This window comes from Oreochromis aureus, linkage group 13, assembly GCF_013358895.1.
Source record: "Oreochromis aureus strain Israel breed Guangdong linkage group 13, ZZ_aureus, whole genome shotgun sequence".
Lineage (NCBI taxonomy): Eukaryota > Metazoa > Chordata > Actinopteri > Cichliformes > Cichlidae > Oreochromis > Oreochromis aureus.
The window spans coordinates 17,210,673-17,232,880 of NC_052954.1; the positions used below are offsets into that span (position 1 = coordinate 17,210,673).

At 37.9% G+C, this 22,208-nt stretch overlaps 1 protein-coding gene across 1 annotated transcript in view; it reads left to right on the plus strand.

Annotated features, from left to right (window-relative positions):
- LOC116335146 (canalicular multispecific organic anion transporter 1-like) overlaps positions 1–22,208 on the plus strand; it is a 146,562-nt gene that overhangs the window by 117,189 nt on the left and 7,165 nt on the right. The window contains exons 15-27 of the mRNA XM_039621455.1: positions 5–71; positions 264–390; positions 1,351–1,527; positions 1,754–1,921; positions 2,429–2,612; positions 2,818–2,953; positions 3,032–3,134; positions 3,220–3,439; positions 4,689–4,843; positions 19,223–19,378; positions 19,471–19,670; positions 19,780–19,906; positions 20,017–20,118. Coding sequence (XP_039477389.1) covers positions 5–71; positions 264–390; positions 1,351–1,527; positions 1,754–1,921; positions 2,429–2,612; positions 2,818–2,953; positions 3,032–3,134; positions 3,220–3,439; positions 4,689–4,843; positions 19,223–19,378; positions 19,471–19,670; positions 19,780–19,906; positions 20,017–20,118 — 1,922 coding nt within the window. The remainder of the gene's footprint in view (positions 1–4; positions 72–263; positions 391–1,350; positions 1,528–1,753; positions 1,922–2,428; positions 2,613–2,817; positions 2,954–3,031; positions 3,135–3,219; positions 3,440–4,688; positions 4,844–19,222; positions 19,379–19,470; positions 19,671–19,779; positions 19,907–20,016; positions 20,119–22,208) is intronic.

Below are 22,208 nucleotides of genomic sequence, written 5' to 3' on the forward strand. Positions count from 1 at the left end.
TTAGACACTGCTGTGAGTGTATGTGATGGTTCCTTTGCTTGGGAAAAAGATGCAAAGCCTCTCCTGAAGAAGTATGTCTGTGTTGTTCATCAAAAAGTTACACATTTACATCACTGTTTTTCAACCAAGTCATGTTACTGACTAACTTAATTAACTGTGAGATGTTCACCAGGTTTTTTTCTAGCATTGCTTCAATTTTTCCAGTCTGCCTATTTGCCCCTGATGTGTTCACAGCATTGAGTACAGTTATTATGTGTGTCCAGTGTGAATTTGGACATTGAGCCTGGTCGGTTGGTTGCCGTAGTGGGAGCTGTTGGGTCAGGAAAGTCGTCTCTTATGTCAGCCCTCCTTGGAGAGATGCACAGTACCAAAGGTTTTATCAACATTAGGGTAATGGCTTTTTTTCATTTGTGTCTGTCAGTGTAAAATCCAAAACATCTAAATAGGTCTTAAATAAAATAACACAAATGTTCACACCAATAATTATTTATTTAAAAAAAACTGAACATGTAGCACGACTGTGGTATAATCAAATTAAGTTTGCTTTGGTGTTTACTTCAACGCCTTCCCTCATCTCTTATCAAGGAAGACTTTTTCAGGAAATTATCAGAATCAGAATACTTTATAATTCTATAAGGAAATTATGTTCCTTATCTTTTTGGCTTTTAAATACAGAAAAATCAATGTTGATTGAATAATTTACTGAGTTTATTTTATGACTAAAAGTATAGAATTACTCTATATAGCAGTATCTTTATGCATTCTTAATCATCAAGATAAGGATATCCCAAAAAGTTGATTCTGTTCATCTGGACAAAGTGTTTTTAGACTGAAAGATTCCCACTGAAAACACTATGTCTATATGAACAGCATCAACTTTTGTGGTCTAAATAGCAGTAGTTACATTCAAGAAGGACAAAAGGCGTGAGAAGAATTTAACAATCACAATACAATATTTTAATTTTTTTTAAAGAATGCAACAATTAAACATTGAAGAACAAACAAAGTAAAGATGCAGAAACAAAACAACAGCAAAAGCCTAATTCATTCCAGGCAGTTTTAATAATCTGGTCTAAACTCATCAGCATTGAGGGAGATTAATTCAGCAACAGCAGAATAAAGAAGTATATTTTTGCATAAATGTTGTGAAATGGAGATGATTTGCTCATAACTCAAACCATTTTACCCACAGAATAAACTGTTCTCTGAAAAATTGAGTTCAGTGGAGTTTTCTAGCATTTCCAGTAAAATGATTTTTTTTTTCACCTACTGTACTGTTTGGTCTGGATAAAACCGTGTGGACAATGTAGTGAGACATCTGTAATTGAGTCATAGTCTATTTCTTTCCAGGGTTCTCTTGCTTTTGTACCACAGCAAGCCTGGATCCAAAATGCTACTTTGAAGGATAATATCTTGTTTGGATCTCCACATGAAGAAGAGAACTTCAAAAAAGTAATACAGGCCTGTGCTCTTGCCCCAGACCTTGAGCTGCTGCCTGGAGGAGACGTCACTGAGATTGGAGAGAAAGTGAGTTACACTTTGAATGGTTCAGGTTTTTGGTTACACAAATATTTTTTCCCATATGCAAATGCTGTGTATGGTGTTTATTGTAAACACATGTAAAATATTTGTTTCTTAAATACATGACAAAAAAGTAACAAAACAGAAGAGCTCTTCTAATTATATAAGAAAGGCTTCCTTGCATTAAAAAGAATCCCGGTATCTCTTTTCCCCTCCTTTCTTCTCTTTTCAGGGTATCAATCTCTCAGGGGGTCAAAAGCAGCGTGTGAGCTTAGCCAGAGCAGTCTACAGTCAGGCTGATATTTATCTATTAGATGACCCTTTGTCTGCCGTCGACTCCAATGTAGGAAAGCATCTGTTTGAAAATGTAATTGGACCCAATGGAATACTTAAAAACAAGGTTTGTGTGTAACAACATATGCTAAACATTTGATAATTATTTTAGAGAAAAAAAGAAAGGAAAGGAAAAAGAAAAAGAAACTGGCCCACTCCCCATTTAATTTCTTCTGATGAATCTTGACATGAAATACTATCCGCACAGGATATTCCACCTGTTATTTGTTTTACCTCATTTTACCCAGGACCAGAGCATTACGTAAAGGTTACATGAATAGGCTAAATATCACACTAAATGACCAAGATAACTGAATAGCTAATAAGGAAAGGTTAAGAATAAAAGCCACTCGGAAATAGAATTACAAATTAGAAAAGGTTTGGCTTTATAAATAATTTTTACATGATTAAACCAATTATTTTCAATTCAGTCAATTTATAAACATAATTAAAACATAATTTATGTATTTTTCTTTCTTTTTCTTTAATACTTATTAGTGTTTTTGTAAATCCTATCTAACCCTATTTGATTGGTGAATTCAAACTTGAGTCTCATATATCTCTGACCATACAGACTCGTATCCTGGTGACTCATGGCATAAGCTTCCTGCCTTACGTGGATGAAATAGTGGTTTTGGAGAATGGAGTCATTTCTGAAGTTGGATCCTATGAAAACCTTCGTGCCAGTGGAGGAGCTTTTTCTAAGTTTCTCGACACATATGCCAAAGAGCAGAGCAACCAGGGAAATTCAGAAACAGGTGATTACAACCTTTTTAGTATTTTTAGCAACATAATCTGCACACGTCAAAACCTATGCTAAAATTATACATCACAAATATGAATGAATTAAATTTCTTTTTGTCATCTTTTAAGGATACTTTGTTTTGATGTTGTTCACATATTTGACCCAAGTGCCATAAATTACTGCCATATATGTAAAACCCATGTATATTGTTATTTTAGGAGAGGGCCAGGATGCAGAAGACTTTGAGCTCATCCCAGATGGAGACGATGCCCAACCTGACGGTGCTTCGGAGGACACTGTTTCTCTTACACTGGAGCGAGAAAACAGCATCCGCCGCAGCCAGCGCAATGGCAGGTAGGAGCTTGTTAAAGTTATAGATGAAACCAGGGAAACAGAATGTCCATTTCATTTTTTTCCTCTATTTTCTTTTAGTGTCAGATTAAGAAGAAATACTTCCATTAAAAAATCTGCAAATGCTGATGAGCCACAGAAAGGCCAGAAGCTTATAGAGAAGGAAACTATGGAAACAGGACAGGTAACATAATGTTTTTGTACAACTAGCATATGATTACAACAAATGATAGCCTGTTTCCTGAGTGCCGTCTCCCACTGATTTCCAGGTGAAGCTTGCAGTGTTCCTGCAGTACCTGCGAGCCATGGGCTGGGGATATTCTGCCATGGTTTTCCTCAGTTACTTCACCCAGAATGTTGCTTTGATTGGTCAAAATCTGTGGTTGAGTGACTGGACCAGTGATTCTGTGGAGTACTACAACATGACATACCCTTCCTGGAAGAGGGACACAAGGGTTGGAGTGTTCGGAGCTCTTGGAGTGGCTCAGGGTAACTGAACACTAAATCCTTTTCTATTTGCAAATATTTTCAGGTAAGTAAGTTTCAATAAGTTAAAGTTAAGGAACTGTATGTCTTAAAGACAGGAAAATTCCGTACCCTGTTATTTAGAATCCACTCATTTTTATAGCATTTTATAGACAACCTAAACATCCAGTCTTTACTAGAGGAGTTGTGCACTGTGTCCTTTGTCACAGGGACCCATGCTGCAAAGTGCATAGGCACCTATAACTTCTTATGTCAATAAGTAGAGACAATTAGGAGGAATTTATTGAAATACAGAATTCAGTTAAGCTGAACTGAATCTTCTCAAGCTAAATTATTTGGACTATAATAAAACTAAACTAATCAATGAAAACAAAAAATAAGGAGGATGCTTCAGAGCTGTTTGGTCTGGGGGAATGATGGGGCTGATGTAGACAGAGGAGATGAGTGAAAAAATGTAAAGGAGTACAAAGGGAGGAAAAACATTTGTTTTTCATTTGTTCTATAACAGTATTTTATTTACATCATTCAAATATGTTTTTTCTTTTCATATGATATTAAAATCACAAAACAGTGTGTACATTTGACATACAGCATATTTTATTTTAATAGAAACGAAAATCTAATGGAAGAATAGTTGATATCAACATACCTTGGGAAAAATATTATTGAAATTATTATTGAATTGTCAATGGTGGCATGGATAACAAAAAATAGTGCCGGTTGCTCTTTCATATTGTGATTGGGGGACCAATTACTATGTCAGAGTGAAATGTTTTATTCCAGCTGCTTTATATTGTAAATTAAGGACAAAGAACCAAGACTGTCATTGAACTGATGATTGAACTGATTGAACTAATGTTTTTCATGAGAATAAGAATTGAATATGAAAAAAGTTAAATACCATTTGTATTGCCATTATAGCCCCACGACAGACTGTCAATTTGTCCAGCTTGTGCAGTGGAAATAGGCTCCAGCCCCTGCAACCCTGAATTTCATACAAGCTAAACTTTGTCATTAAGAATTTCTGAACATCCAAACCTTGTCTGAACTCCAATTAACAAGATTCCTAGTGATAATTAGCATTTGCGAAAAGACATATTATTTTCTAATAATAATAACAGCCATTCTATATCAGTAGGCAGGAAAAAGCACACCTGAGTGTTACAGTAAGTTCAAGGTTCTGTTCACAGTGGATTTGTCTTTGTTAAGAATGTAGTTCTACTATTTAGAAACTTTTTTGTTTTTATTGCAGCTCTCTTTGTGCTCCTCGGCACACTGCTCCTAGCCAATGCTTACATTGATGCAGCTCGTATCCTGCATTCACGACTTCTTAACAACATCCTGCGAGTTCCTATGGTTTTCTTTGACACCACACCTATTGGAAGAGTGATCAACCGCTTTGCAAAAGTAGGGTCTTGTAGTTCACCTTTTAAGAATTCTTTTCATAGTTTTCAATATTTGTTTTATTTTCTTGTGGCTTGTATGATTACAAAAACAAAATATAACTAGTTTTTAATGATGTCATTCTAAAATAACAGTGCAAAAAATTAAAAAACTAAACATTAAATTTAACGTTAAAAAAGCTTTTATTTGTGTTTGCTGCAAGTTGTGTAACCACTTATATTTTTTAGTTTTAGTTTAGTTTATCCCAAATTTTTGAATACAAACCTAAATATTCTTAAAATTGTTCTTTCTTTACGTCTTTCTTTAAAGAGGCTTTCTTCCCCAGTGCCTCCTTAAGTACAGTTCAATTTTATTTATCTAGTGCTGACACACAATAACAGTTGCTAAAGGTACATTATATTGTAAAGTTAAAGATCCTACAATATGTCATGAAGCGCTGTGTGGCAGGCAGGAGTTGGACCCAAAATGCAGGCACTCAGGCACGAGGTTTAAACACAAAGAACTCAGCTTTATTTGCTGGCAGGGGAAAAGCATACAAAAGCAAACTAAACTAAACTGGAAAATCACAAACTAAACTCACAGGGAGACACAGGGAGATCCACACAGCATGAGGGACGACGCGACACTGACTCAGAGAACGAGGGGTAACGAGGGGAATGAGACACAGAAGGAAGGCACAGCTGGGAGAAATCAGAACTGACGAGACAAGGAAGCAAAGCAGAACACATTCACATAAGACACAGAAGTAGTAATATAATGGTACTTTTTGCCCCCCACACACACACACACACACACCCCTCACCCCCTCCCCTTTCCCCCTGCGCGTCCATGTGAGTGCGTGTGCGCGTGAACGGGCTTTGTACGCGTTTTATTTAATGAAACCATTATGTGTTTTAATTAAACTGTTTTTAAGGATTGTATAGGTGTCAGCGCTCTGTTATTTACACATAGATGATTTATTTTAGCTAGTTTAGGAGCATTTTACTTTTAATTTAACTAGTTTGGAGCATTTTGCTTTTCTTTAGTGCTCCAAACAGTCACAGGAGCAAATAGTTTTAAACAGAGCAACACAAACAACGTGTATTCCTTTAGAAATAAACTGTGATACTTCTAAAAAACACATATTCACACCTAGCCACACTAGCACTGTATCAACCCCCAATGTTCCTTTAATGCAACTAGCCCTATAATTAGCCCTATAATAAAATAACCCTATAATCTACTAGTCACAAACACACTGCAACAGTAAGACTTGTTGATTACACATAGATGATTTAACTGCTTTAGGAGCATTTTACTTTTCTTTAGCGCTCTGAAAGACACAGAGGCTAATAGTTTTTAAACAGAATACCACAAACAACATGTATTCCTTTAGAAATAAACTTTTCTTGTGATACTTCTAAAACTACATATTCTTAACTCTGCAACAGTTAGACAGAGGGGGTTACAGTTAGGCCCCCAACAGTCACCAGAAGAAGTCATAAAACAATAAAAAAAGAGGCTTCCTTATCAAGAGCATCCCAGCACTCACACATCCCAACTGTAGTTCCATAGTTTCCACTTTTTTCTTTACAAAATGCTCCTTTATCTGGCAATTACACCTCCTACTGACTAACCGAACCTCCATAGTTTTTTCCACTTTTTTCTTTACAACCTGCTCTTTATATCTGCATCTCAGAGGCCAACTGAAACCAAATCCACCTATATAAAAACACCCCATCAGACACACAGTATTTTCCTCAGCACTTCACAACTGCCGCAAGGTATATCGTTTTAACTTTTTATTTTTTCGGATCCCAGACACAGCGGTGTGAGGTAGTTAGCACACAGTTTGGACATGTAGAAAACATCGTTTGTTTGGAACACATCAGCAGAGGTAGAATTCATGGCTGTTCATAAGAGTTTAATTTAATCAAACCTCATTTTACGGATCTAAGTGGCTCCTCATCACTAGCCAATTCACCATTTTATTTAAATATCTGAATTTTCGGAATGATGATCCAAGCGGGACACAGAGGCTGCTAGTTTTAACGCACCAGAATGCAAATATAAATAAAAGCCTGACTATCCTGAGAGCCTAGCCGCAGCGACACCTTTCTTTCACACGGATGCCTGGATGTGCGTTGAGCCGACTACCCGCACAGAGCGTTTCTGACAGTCGCGCTGCTTTATACAAATAGAGAAAAGCAACAATACAGCGTGTTTCTCTGCTCCAAGACATCCACGGGCCTTTCACACGGTAAGCATGTCTGTTATACCCAGCGCATAAATGTCTGTATGTCAGTGCTGATTATTCAAACACTGTTTAAAATGTGACACATATGTTGTCTGAAAACAATTCCTCTAAATTTGCAAAGTTACTGATTTAAAAATATATTTTCGAATTTTTAGTTGCATGTCAAACATATGATAGACTCTTGAGCACATTTATATAGCTACATTCACAATGGTATAACCATGCTAAATAAAAGATGCCCAAGCACCATTGCACTCTAATGCAAGCCTCTGAACTGTATGTTGATAAGTGCATGAAGTGTACCTCTACCTCTATAGCTGAAAACAGTTTGTATCCATACTTTGAGGATCTGCTGAATTGTTTTAATGTCACTTTTTTGACGAACTGTAGATGATGAAATCCTCTTTATTGGAGAAACTGTCCCTAAGCTATTGTTGCTCATACTTACTGAGTTCCCTAGCTACTTCTTTATTATGGCAGTAAACTTTTTGAACAATAAAAGGTATGGTAGATTTAAAGAAACGTCCTAATTGAAGCAAAGGCAAAAAATTGGAATGAATTTTATGTGACTGTTCATATTAAAACCAACAACAAGTGAAAATCCAAAAAACCGGCTCCAATCCTTTGTATTAATGATCTCCCCCTCTCTCTCTCTTTGTGTGTGTGTGTGTGTGTGTGTGGGTGTGTGTGTGCGTGCCCTCACAGAAGGAAGGTCACAGCAGGAGCTTTTCTCAAACGCATTTCCAATCAGTTTATTTTTTACAAGAAGTCTAGCTCATAGAATGGTATAAATGTATTATTTGCGATACTTTATAAATATGAAACTCTAAAGATTTTGAGTTCATGCACATTGTGAAACAAGAATCTAAATATTTATGTCACAATGATTTCTATAAAAGCATGTTGTTCATGGGGATAATGTGACAAATCTTTTGTGCGCACTATTAATGATCAATGGTAACTGAAGAGGAAGCTTGAACCCAGGCTCTGGACATTTTCATGACAAGTGACAGCGCAGACATGTGCTAACGAGAGAATATGTTTTATCATCATAAACACTGTGATATGAAGCATCGTTAAAGTGTCACTTCAGTAATGTTGACTCATGTTTTTAATAGATGACTTTAAAACACTAAACTCTAATTTCTGTGGTTTATTTTAAGTTTACAGAATATAACATGTGGTAAGACGATGAGTTTTACTTCTCACTCTCCGTGTTATGTGTATGTATTTATCATGTATGCTACTTTGCTCTGTGGACTGTAAAATGTTTCATTGTGTTCATGAAATAAACCAGACTTTCACCGTCTGCATCTTTTACTGTTTTTCTGCTTTTGTTCACTCCAAGTTTGACAAACCCTACAGACATCCAGAGTTAACTCACTAACAATGTGGAGCAGTCTCAGTGCATTTAGCTGCTTTTTCCCTAAACACAACCAACTGAGAGAAATGCTTGTAGTCCTCACTTTGGTCATTTTGAACGTTGAAGGAGATTTGTTCCATAGACACCTCATACTAGTGTTTCCTGCACTTAATCCATCACTACTATGTTCTATTTAAATCCAGATTCCTTTTATAGTTTGCAGTGAAATTTGTTAAACCGTTGCTTAATGGGACAGAAGTACAAGTCACTCTTTACTAACACATTTGTAGATAAGTTTATTGCTGAACGACACAGCTAGCAGTCTCACACACTCTTTAGGTTTTTGAAGTTTTGTGTGTAATGGTTTAGTCTATCAAACCTTACCCTTTTCTCCCCAGTATCACAACAGTATGACTCCCAAAGTATGGATCAGTAAACAACCAATGATTCTAAAGTCAGAACAGAAAGATACAGTTGGAAGATGCATGATTGCGTTTTTATGATGCATAGTAAAACTACCCCCTCTTCTTCTTCGCTGTGTTGTTGTTGTTCTTGTGTGTGTGTGTGTGTGTGTGTGTGTGTATGCCTTAGAAGTTAAATAATACATTAGCCACACTTAAAAAAAACAAAAAAACATTTGAATTTCATTTAGAACTGAGATTCTAAGTTGTAAGCAGAAATCTTATGCTCAATCAGAAACATGTTTCCCCACTTTCACAATGCTGAGGTGCAATGTTCCCTCTAATTTTTCACGTGTCTGAGCGAACACACAAACTCCCTGAGCGATCCCTTGGACCACTGTGAGCGACATCAGACGTGTGCACTGTGGTCGCGCCGGCATCTAATCCATCCAAGTTACATGGTTTATTAAAATAATAAAATTACAGCATTTACATTTATGTTAGACTGCTTTTAATTAACTGCTTTAGCCCACTTACAATGAAAATGTAAAAAAAATCTAGTCATTGACCCGTGTAGTATGTTAAAACTATTGGAAGTAAAAATAACTTGAACTCCAATTTTGAAAACACAACTTTCTTTCTTTTTTTAAAAAAAGCTCTGACATTATGTATTATGAGTCTGTGCGCTGGGAGAGAGTCCTATAACTCTGTCTGCAAAATACAGTATATAAAGACCAATGCTGGGCAATTAATTATATAGTTACTTCTTCAAAAAAGTAACTCAGTTTGGCAAACAACAAAGATTTTTGCAGCTGTTTTTTTGTTTTTTTTAAATGCAGCCAAGGCATTTTTAAATAAACATTTCAAACTATTTACAGAACAATCAGCTGTTCTGCATCAAATCTGATGCCACACAAATCATTTGTGCGACTCCAAAAAATTATTTCTGTCCCCTATGAGATAAAGGAGAACAACAGCCTGATACTTGCAGGCCTGACAACAGGAGATGTATCACTCCTGTAACACCTGTAACATTCAGCAGTCGCCTCATTGTTCTGACACACACAACAAAACTATTGACTACACTACACACTAATTACACACTAACTACACAAGATTTGCCCTAAATGTCGCAAATCTCTCACATATCAAAGCACCGCCGTCACTCCTAAAACTTCCCCCCGTTTCTTAACAACTAGATGCCACGTTGCCATATCATTTTTTGATTGGTCGACATGGTACTTTTTTGGACGAATAGGAAAGGGAGAGGGGGGCGGAGTTTGTTTTTGCTCACAGGTGGAGAGTGCTTTCGAGCCTTTTTTCTTATAAAACGCCGTTTTTACCGTTTCTTCCCACAGTAAATATAAACAATGACAGTATTTAGGAAGAAAACCAAACATTGCATATATTTTTTTATCACAACTCTGGTTTTACGTGGCCTATCAACACAATTTAAAAACTGGTATAAAGTCCACACTTTTTCCGTCAATTGTTCGTCTGTCCTGCTCACATCTCCAATGGTTGTACACGTTGTCATTAACGTGGCTTCACTCCACATCAGCCACGCCGCTTTGCCAGCTAAAACTCCGGTGTCAGCACATAAGGATGCTGTCATAGCCTGTCAACCACGTTGATTGGCTGCGTATATACGAATGTAAATCGCATTATTGGCTGGACTATGGGATAAGGTGGCATCGTTCTAATACAATATGGGAGCAGCCAGTCACTCACTGACTAATAGTGATGCGCGAATCATGAACGAATCGTTCAATACTCGAGAATCACTTTACTGACTCGTGAATCATGATTCTGACTGACTCACTGACTCATCCCTGTTGCTGTTAGCAAACTAATTTCATTAGTAGAAATATATCTAGCTTATAATTCAAATTGTGAAGAAAAACACAACATCCAGTATCTTAACAAAAACATTTCTGCTCTGAACTGGAAGAAAAAACCCTGAGTAGAAGCTCACATCAAGACAATAGCTCCTCGGTTCACAGTAGCATCGCTCTGCTAACATGCTAACAGCACATCTGAGCTACTCACCCCCTCCTTTCCTGCGCTGAATCGTAGGGGAAGCAAATCACTCAGGACTCACTAACCCTCTCCCTCCTGTGCTGAATCGTAGCGTAAGCAAATCACTCAGGACTCACTAACCCCCTCCCTCCTGTGCTGAATCGTAGTGTAAGCAAATCACTCACTCACTCACCCCCTCCCTCCTGGCTCGCAGCTACTTCTTCTTCTTCTTGGCTGGCAACCAATGTTAAGGCGCACTACCGCCCCCTGGCTCACAGCTCAGTGGACATTTAGATGAGAAAATATATATTTGACACATGTAAGGACAATACTAATAAAATAAAAATAAACAAAATAAATATTCCCTTTAGAAATTCTTTTGCTCTTTTTTGCTATATAAAATAGTTGTTTTCTTTAAGAATCACTCATCTTAGCAGTAGGATTTACATTAAAAGAGAAACAAATTAAGTTTGAGTGAAAATGTACATTTTTGGCACTCTCTGGTCAACTGACTCAGTGACTCAAATGACTCAAAAACCCGATTCACTTTGGTGAGTGACTCATTAAAACTCGATTCAGTAAAAAGAATCAAATTTACCATCACTACTGACTAACACTGCAAAAAAGAATTGGTAAAGTATTAATTTTAATTTCAATTCAGGTTAATTTTTTTTGTGCGCAACACAGATTTTCTGTGCGCAGAGACCGTGCCGGCAGTGCGCAATTGCGCACGTGCGCAGCTTAGAGGGAACATTGCTGAGGTGTCAAATCCACAACCCCCAACAAATGGTTTGTTACACGCGGGTGTGAAGGGCAAGCTTTACTTACACAGCCTCACACACAGTAGATTTTTAAAGTTTTTGGGTACAATGGTTTAACCACTGATGTAACTTCTACTTTTGATAAAGACCACTCCACCTGCATATTTCTTAAGAAATTAAGCATCTTTATTAAGCTCTTATTTATAAATGTCTACACAATGTTAGACACCGTGTGCTCTGTGACATTACAGTCTTCTACTTATGCTTCCATTGGTTTGCATTTTAAACTCCCAACCTTTCAGGTTGTTATGAACGACTTATATTTCTAACATTTTGTGATGTAAAAGTGAACCACGTGGCTTTTTTAATTTTCTGTGTAATAGAATGACTTAAGACACGAGTTATTTAAACAATTCTAAATGACAGTGTGATGGCCATGGTCCATCACACTATCACACTGTGATTGAATTGTAACTTCAATAAATTGTGAAGTTACAATTCTTTTCTGTAAAAAGGCTTTTTTATTTTTGTATATAGAATAGAATAGAATAGCTTTTTATTGTCACTGTTACAAGAACAGTGAAAGGCAGTTTGGCATCTCTCCATGTGTGTGGAGTACACAATAGCGTAAGTATTTACACAATGACAAATTTACATTTACACAAGAAAGATATGTACAAGTTATACATACACCTGCAAACATACACGCACATACATATATGTATATATACATATTTGCATCCGTACATGCGTACACACACATATTTCCACATACACGCTTACATCTATATACATACACATACATGCCATCTAACTAGCAGGTGCATTGAGAGGTGCAGTGTGATCAGTGATATTGCACATTGAGTGAGGGGGGGTGCTGTTGGAACTATACTAAATAATGTTATAATAAATACAGTTTAAAGTGGTAAGGGTGTTGTTTGCATTGAAGTATAAACAGAAATACAATTTATAAATAAGGTGTAATGTCCATGAGTGTTGGCAGTGCAGCCTGTGGGTAAAAACTTCTGTTGAGTCTGTTTGTCTTCGACCTGATGGACCTGTAGCGTTTACCAGAGGGAAGGGGGGAAAAAAGTGAGTGTCCAGGGTGTGAGGGGTCTTTAATGATGATGCTGGCTTTCTGCTGAAGTCTGCCAGTATAGATGTCTCTGAGGGGAGTTAGTGAAGTGCCGATTGCCCGCTCTGCTGCCCTCACCACCCGCTGCAGTTTCCTCTTGTCCTCCGCAGTGCAGCAGTTGAACCAGAGTGTGCAGCAGTAAGTCAGAAGGCTCTCAATGGTGGAGCGGTAGAAGTTTACTAGCAGTCTTTGGGGTAATTGGGCCTGACGTAGTTTCCTGAGGAAGTACAGCCTTTGTTGTGCTTTCCCTACCTGGTGGGAGATGTTTGTGGACCAGGTAAGGTCGGCCGAGATGTGGACTCCGAGGAACTTAAAGCTTTCTACCCGTTCTACCTCCTCCCCATCAATGTAGAGGGTAGAGTGCTCAGATCGCTTTGTTCTTCTGAAGTCGATTACCATCTCCTTGGTCTTGGCTGTGTTCAGATGCAGGTTGTTGTCGTCACACCATTGCTTCAGATGCTGAACCTCCTCTCTGTAGGCTGATTCATCGTTGTTGTCGATCAGTCCTATGACAGTGGTGTCATCAGCAAATTTTATAATGGTGTTACTGGTGTGGATTGGTGAACAGTCATGGGTGAAAAGTGAGTATAAGAGGGGACTGAGGACACACTCCTGTGGGACACCCACATTCAGAATGAGGGTGGAGGAGGTGTGCTCTCCCATTCTTACGTTCTGGGGTCTGTTGCTCAGGAAGTCCAGTATCCAGCTGCACAGTGAGCTGCTGAGTCCTAAGTTGCTTAGTTTATTAACCAGTTTGTGGGGTTGAACTGTATTGAAGGCAGAGCTGAAGTCCACAAATAGCATTCTCACATAGGTGTTACTACAGTCCAGGTGTGTGAGGGCTGTGTGAAGAGCTGTTATTATGGCATCCTCTGTCGACCTGTTTGCCCTGTATGCAAACTGGTGTGGATCGAGGTTTGCAGGGATGGCAGCTTTAATGTGTGACATGATGAGCTGTTCGAAACATTTGGCAATTATGGGTGTTAAAGCAACTGGACGATAGTCATTCAAGCAGCTCACTGTGTTCTTCTTGGGCACTGGAACGATGGTGGCTGACTTAAGGCAGGATGGTACTACAGACTGTAGCAGTGAGAGGTTGAAGATGGTGGTGAAAACCTCTGCTAGTTGGTCTGCACATGCTTTAAGCACTCTACCGGCTACACCGTCAGGACCAGCTGCTTTCCTATAAATACATGTTGATGTTGTGCTATGGGATTGTATGTTTCAATTTTACTTATAATGTGCCAAATCACTACAACAGGCGGCTCAATGCTGTCCAGAGTAAGGATCTTGTTAGCCACAGTGTTTCTAAGATTTTTACGCCCCGTTACAATAACCTCAGTTTTATCTGAACTTAGAAGCAGAAAATTAAAGCTCATTATGTGTCTAAGACATCCCGGCAGTTTAACCAATAAAAGTGGGTATCATATGCATAGCAGTGAAAATGTATGCTATGTCTTCTAAAGTACGTATAATGTAAACAGAACTGGTCTTTGCACAGAAGCCTGTGGAGCTTCATAATTAACCTTAGTGTGTGAAGAGGACTCTCCATTTAATAATAGCTGTAATAAAATGTTATGGCCAACGGTGTTAAGCGCTGCACTTCGGTCTAGCAGGGAAGATTTCAACATTTCAATATGAATGAAGGCTGAAAACTGATTAGATTAATGTCTGATGATCTTTTCTGTGCTTCTTCAAGTTTCTAACACCAAACATATTAAAGGATGATATAAGGTTCACAGGAAGAGTTGAATTAGACACACATTTACTATTTTTCTTTATACGCTTTCTTTCTTGACATGTTTAATATGATTACTATCAGAGGAGAAAATAAACCCTGTGTAGTTTAAAACCTTTTTATTTAATCAAACTGTAATGTTGTTGAACTCTGCCGGATGTGTCTTTTAATCTTGTCAACAAATCCTTAATCATCTAAAACTGCCATTTATCATCTTGTAAAATGTTCCCTCTGCTTCTGTTGTACATCTCTGCAGCTGGTCCAACCCCTGCCTCCTTAAACTGGGGTGTTTAAATCTCTTTACCTCTGTTGTGAACTTCACACAAAGTTTGTGGTAACAAAATCAAACTGCCGAGGATCTTGTTTGAAAAACACACACTCACAAAACAAAATAAAAACAGACTGCTCAAAGCAAAAGCAGAGCCCTCACAGTTGGTAGTACAAAACACAGTAACAACGTGCGTATTAGATTCCCCTTACTCCCAAGAGCATAAATATGAAAAAAATGGGATCACCAAGAATATCCTAAAAATGGCATTGAGGGGGGTGTTACAGTGAAAAAAACAAAAAGCAGCCAAATTTTCATCTGAAAATGTTGAATTTTAGTAAAAACAATGCACGGTAGTTTGATACTGTCGTTACAGACAAAGCGGATGTTTAAAGCCTTTGGACGCACATTTGAAATGCAGCCATTCTCCTTATCAGCTGGAAACGTTAAAGCCACAAAATGACTTTTTCGAACGGCTAAAAACTATTAAACAAAAAGCATTGTTGAGCCTGTTTCAAAATTTGAATGTACATGTGTTGAAAGTGCGGGTCTTGTTGAATTATTAAACATACTTTCTTTAATTTTTCGAGCCACAAAAACCAAAACTTTTAATTTTCTTCCGCTTGAGTCTCGGCCTCGGGTAGCTCTACTCATCATTGCTGAGTGAGTTGTCTGTTTGTGCTACTTTTTTCAAGGAGCAGTGGATTATTGGTAAGGGTGACTTTATGTGTTTAGTTACTTACTTAAGTGGAAGTACTGTGGAAAGTTTTACCTGAGGTAACTGTTTACAAGATGTTATCCAAGTAATCTATCCAAAGGTTCTTTGCAATTTTACACTGATAAACATTATCCTTAACATATTTGACCCGCACTAAGTACTATGGCCATCACACTGTCATTTAGAATTGTTTAAATAACTCGTGTCTTAAGTCATTCTATCACACAGAAAATAAAAAAAGCCACGTGGTTCACTTTTACATCACAAAATGTTAGAAATATAAGTCGTTCATAACAACCATAACAATCATAACAAAGGTTGGGAGTTTAAAATGCAAACCAATGGAAGCATAAGTAGAAGACTGTAATGTCACAGAGCACACGGTGTCTAATATTGTGTAGACATTTATAAATAAGAGCTTAATAAAGATGCTTAATTTCTTAAGAAATATGCAGGTGGAGTGGTCTTTATCAAAAGTAGAAGTTACATCTGTGGTTAAACCACTGTACCCAAAAACTTTAAAAATCTACTTTGTGTGAGGCTGTGTAAGTAAAGCTTGCCCTTCACACCCGCGTGTAACAAACCATTTGTTGGGGGTCGTGGATTTGACACCTCAGCATTGTGAAAGTGGGGAAACATGTTTCTGATTGAGCATAAGATTTCTGCTTACAACTTAGAATCTCAGTTCTAAATGAAATTCAAATGTTTTTTTGTTTTTTTCAAGTGTGGCTAATGTATTATTTAACTTCTAAGGCATACACGCACACACACACACACACACACACACACACAAGAACAACAACAACACAGCGAAGAAGAAGAGGGGGTAGTTTTACTATGCATCATAAAAACGCAATCATGCATCTCCCAACTGTATCTTTCTGTTCTGACTTTAGAATCATTGGTTGTTTACTGATCCGTACTTTGGGAGTCATACTGTTGTGATACTGGGGAGAAAAGCGTAAGGTTTGATAGACTAAACCATTACACACAAAACTTCAAAAACCTAAAGAGTGTGTGAGACTGCTAGCTGTGTCGTTCAGCAATAAACTTATCTACAAATGTGTTAGTAAAGAGTGACTTGTACTTCTGTCCCATTAAGCAACGGTTTAACAAATTTCACTGCAAACTATAAAAGGAATCTGGATTTAAATAGAACATAGTAGTGATGGATTAAGTGCAGGAAACACTAGTATGAGGTGTCTATGGAACAAATCTCCTTCAACGTTCAAAATGACCAAAGTGAGGACTACAAGCGTTTCTCTCAGTTGGTTGTGTTTAGGGAAAAAGCAGCTAAATGCACTGAGACTGCTCCACATTGTTAGTGAGTTAACTCTGGATGTCTGTAGGGTTTGTCAAACTTGGAGTGAACAAAAGCAGAAAAACAGTAAAAGATGCAGACAGTGAAAGTCTGGTTTATTTCATGAACACAATGAAACATTTTACAGTCCACAGAGCAAAGTAGCATACATGATAAATACATACACATAACACGGAGAGTGAGAAGTAAAACTCATCGTCTTACCACATGTTATATTCTGTAAACGTAAAATAAACCACAGAAATTAGAGGGGGAGATCATTAATACAAAGGATTGGAGCCGGTTTTTTGGATTTTTCACTTGTTGTTGGCTTTAATATGAACAGTCACATAAAATTCATTCCAATTTTTTGCCTTTGCTTCAATTAGGACGTTTCTTTAAATCTACCATACCTTTTATTGTTCAAAAAGTTTACTGCCATAATAAAGAAGTAGCTAGGGAACTCAGTAAGTATGAGCAACAATAGCTTAGGGACAGTTTCTCCAATAAAGAGGATTTCATCATCTACAGTTCGTCAAAAAAGTGACATTAAAACAATTCAGCAGATCCTCAAAGTATGGATACAAACTGTTTTCAGCTATAGAGGTAGAGGTACACTTCATGCACTTATCAACATACAGTTCAGAGGCTTGCATTAGAGTGCAATGGTGCTTGGGCATCTTTTATTTAGCATGGTTATACCATTGTGAATGTAGCTATATAAATGTGCTCAAGAGTCTATCATATGTTTGACATGCAACTAAAAATTCGAAAATATATTTTTAAATCAGTAACTTTGCAAATTTAGAGGAATTGTTTTCAGACAACATATGTGTCACATTTTAAACAGTGTTTGAATAATCAGCACTGACATACAGACATTTATGCGCTGGGTATAACAGACATGCTTACCGTGTGAAAGGCCCGTGGATGTCTTGGAGCAGAGAAACACGCTGTATTGTTGCTTTTCTCTATTGTATAAGCAACGCGCGACTGTCAGAAACGCTCTGTGCGGGTAGTCGGCTCAACGCACATCCAGGCATCCGTGTGAAAGAAAGGTGTCGCTGCGGCTAGGCTCTCAGGATAGTCAGGCTTTTATTTATATTTGCATTCTGGTGCGTTAAAACTAGCAGCCTCTGTGTCCCGCTTGGATCATCATTCCGAAAATTCAGATATTTAAATAAAATGGTGAATTGGCTAGTGATGAGGAGCCACTTAGATCCGTAAAATGAGGTTTGATTAAATTAAACTCTTATGAACAGCCATGAATTCTACCTCTCTGCTGATGTGTTGTAAAAAAAAGTACCATTATATTACTACTCACAGACCTTCAAAGTAAAACAGGAAGTATAACACAGAGACGTGAACTTGACATGGTGGAGACAGCAACTAAGAAACACAGAGACATCAACCATAAAGCAGAGGACTCTAAGACCCAAAATACAAAGAGGGAAATACTAAGCATGGAACACAAGAAACTAGACTGGAGGGAGTAACAAAAGACCAACCATGAGAACATAATTCACAATACAGAGTGACAGAAAACACAAGAAACTCAAAACATGCAAAGACACAGACCAAGAAACACAGCCTTACACAGAACAGAGGGGGCACAGAGAAACATGAAGGGCAAGGGATCAAAACTAGAAACCATAGAATAAATCACACGAGTACAAAATACAAAAATCACAAAGAACTAAAAACGCTGGGTAAGGAGATCCAGGATCCTGACACAATAATAGAGGAAAAAAACCCTAAAATAATCAGATGACTCCCTGTGAGTCAGTACTTGGCGACAGCTGGAATGAAAAACTTCCTTCTGACAGGAAGAAACCTCTGGCAGAACTAGACTCAGAGACGCCATCTGCCGTCACAGTTTGGGGGTGAAAGAAGGGAGATGAGAGCCAGAGATTAATAATAATTAATAATTAAATGCAGAGTGGTGTATGAACACAAAATATATTAAATATACTGATCAAGTCAATTTTATTTACACAGTACCAAATCAAAACAATTTGCTGTAATGCTGTAATATGGTTGTAGTGCTGTTGTCTCTGTTTGCTGCTGCTTGTAGAAAAAGGGAATAATGAGCTCATTTCTCTTGTATCCTCACATCCTACTTATAACAATAAAAGGGTCTTAATGGACTAATAATTAATTATTATTATTAAGTCTTTAGAGTGGCTGTAAGACTGCATTCTTTGGAACAGCTATAATCTTTGGAATAACTCAAAACTTTAAAAGTGTTTAGTCACTGACTTATTATTGACATTTTCTCCAATATCCTGACTTTAGCTTTTATAATACTTGAATTCATTCTTCTAGTATTATTTACTCTTATAATTTTGCTAGTTATGCACTTTTTATGTTTTTCCATGTGCATTATAAATAAAATTGGCCTTTGACTTTACTAAATACTAACTCTCCAAATATTATCCTAAAGGACATTTTTACCATAGATGAGGCCATTCCCACTAACCTGTGCGCCTGCCTTCTGTGTCTGCTGGATCTACTGGGAAGAATATTTGTAATCTGCCTGGCAACTCCTTTCTTTGCCATAGTTATCATTCCTCTGGCCCTGATCTACTTCTTCGTACAGGTAAGCTAAACAAGGTAAAGAAAATGTGTAAAAAGCTATCCTAACTATGGATGAAATTAAAACTGATTTTGTGTCTTTCTCTCTACACCCAGCGTTTTTATATTGCCACTTCAAGACAGCTGCGCCGGCTGGACTCGGTGTCTCGCTCACAAATATACTCTCACTTTGGTGAGACGGTGTCCGGCCTGTCAGTGATAAGAGCCTACAAGCATCAAGACAGGTTTCTTAAACACAATGAAGTAACTATAGATGAAAACCTCAAAAGTATCTACCTGCGGATCGTGTCTGACAGGTCAGACATTGAACAGTGTACCTGCAAACACAGAGAAGCATGTGATGCTAATTGATGAGACCCTAAAATTTGTTTGTGTGCATGTTTGTGGGGTTTGTTTTCTTGACAGATGGCTGGCCATGCGTCTGGAGTTTGTTGGAAACCTGGTGGTGGTTTTTGCTGCTCTGTTTGCTGTCATTTCCAGAGATTCTATTGACAGCAATGTGGTTGGCCTATCTGTATCATATGCCCTTAGTGTCAGTCACAAAAACACATTATCCCTATTTCATCAGTGTTTATATATGTGATATTACTAAAATGCAGATATAATGTAAACACAGACCTCTCTCCTGTTTGGGTTTTGCAGGTAACCCAGACCCTCAACTGGCTGGTGAGGATGACCTCAGAGTTGGAGACCAATATTGTAGCTGTGGAGAGAGTGAACGAATACACTCAGCTTAAGAACGAGGCATGTAGAAATACTTAGTGAGCAAGACATTATTTATCCATCCATCTATTCTCTTCAGTCTATCCTTATCTGGGTCACGGGGATGCTGGAGCCTATCCCAGCTACCATAGGGTGGGGGTGGGTACACCCTGGATGGGTCGCCAATCTGAAACAGGGATAACACAAAAGTCAGACACCTGTATAGTATAAGACACCTGTGGGAAATTTAGAATCTCCAACTGACCTTACCTCACTAACTGCATGTCTTTGGACTGTGGGAGGAAACCGGAGTACCCGGAGAGAACCCACACAGACATGGGGAGAGCATGCAAACTAAAGACAGAAAGGCCCCAGCCAGATGGTTGAGTCTAACTCAGAACTTTCTTGCAGTAAGGCAACAGTGCTAACTACCAAGCTATGGAACGCCAGTATGGAACGCCAGGACTGCCATAATGAATTACTTAAATACACCATTAAATAATTAATTAAATGTGGCAATAATGAATTAAAATGGGAATTAATTAATTAAATAAATAGTTATGACACATATAATTAATTAATTATTGACACATTTAATTAATTATTTATGTATTTCATATTTTAATTAATTATTGACACATTTAATTAATTAATTATTGACACATTTAATTAATTATTTATGTATTTCACATTTTAATTAATTATTGACACATTTAATTAATTATTTCATGATATATTTATTTATTTCATTTTGGCAGTCCTGGCGCCTGGCTCTCATCATGAATTAATGTTATCTGTCAGACTCACCCATCAAACTCACGGGGCGGGGTTAACGCTGCCCATGCAGCTTCTCTAACATTTGATTGGTTGCCGTGCAATGTAAGTCAAAACAGGTCGATCCTAGATAATCGATTGCATCTGTAGACTTGAGGCAGCCAGGTATCCCAGAATGCGTTTCAAATCACAGGCAGCAATGGTGGTGGTGTAGTTTTAAAATACCCGTTTTCTGTCACCAACTACACTTTTAACAGTGTTTTAGCTGCGAATGTCGCTGTAATCTTCACATGTCTGGTCAGGTTATCAACATAGAACATGTTTGCAAAAGTGCTCAGATGTTTTCAGAGATTTCAGTAGCTCTGCTAACAGTCAGCATGCAGAGTGCACCGAGGGGTTACGTCAACCGGTTTGTTTACATATCCCACTCTCCGTGTTCCACATGTTGCATTCGCAGATTCGCATTTTCACCGAACGATCGTCTCTTTCCGCCTGGTCTTGTGTCTCTGTGCTTCTGTAACATAAAGAACGAGCTGACATGTTTCTCAGGACACCAGCGATCAGCTCAGCAGGCCCTCAGTTTACCTGCATGCGTCCTCCTCACCTGTCAGCTGTTTAACACCTGCTGCTAATTCAAGAAACACGCCCACGTTACCTGGTGATAGTCACAGTTTAACTGGGCAGCCGGTGCTTGATATAACGCAATGTCAGCGCATTTTTCTGCACAACATAAGTAAATATAGTATTTTTCCCGAGCGCAGAGCTGCTGGAGCTTGTTTCCTTACAGAGGACTTTATAGGCGAAGCCACTTTTATCGGCAGCTGATGTCCAATTACCTGCACACAGCTTTGAAACCTCACCTGAGTTTTAGCTCTCAGTGGTTAAACGCTGGACTTAATTCACTCAGGTTTTGTCTGTCGGGTCACGTTTACTTCGCTGTTTTATTTACAACTGAGCAAATCGGTTTGGCTCAAATTAAAGTTATGTTTCATAACTGCAGAGTTTTACAGACGTTTAATGGTTCACTGGCACATGTGTTAGACTGAACTATTCGCTTTTCTTTATCTGGTGTGTTTCGGATTTAACAGTGAATTTTGAGATTAAACTGACTTTTAAAATGTTTTTATACAAAGAGGAAAGAGAAGGCGCATTTCCACCGAGAGGAGCAGAGTTTGCAACAGCATGTTCAAGATGAAGACTGCAACCTGGACAGAAATATTATATCATCTGTTTTTAATAGTTATTTAACTGTATTCTAAGCACCAGCTATGTTAGAATTTTTAGAGTTTACTTAACTAAAAATAAATGAGCTTAACATATAATTTGTGTGATTTCTCTCTCTCTCTCTCTCTCTCTCT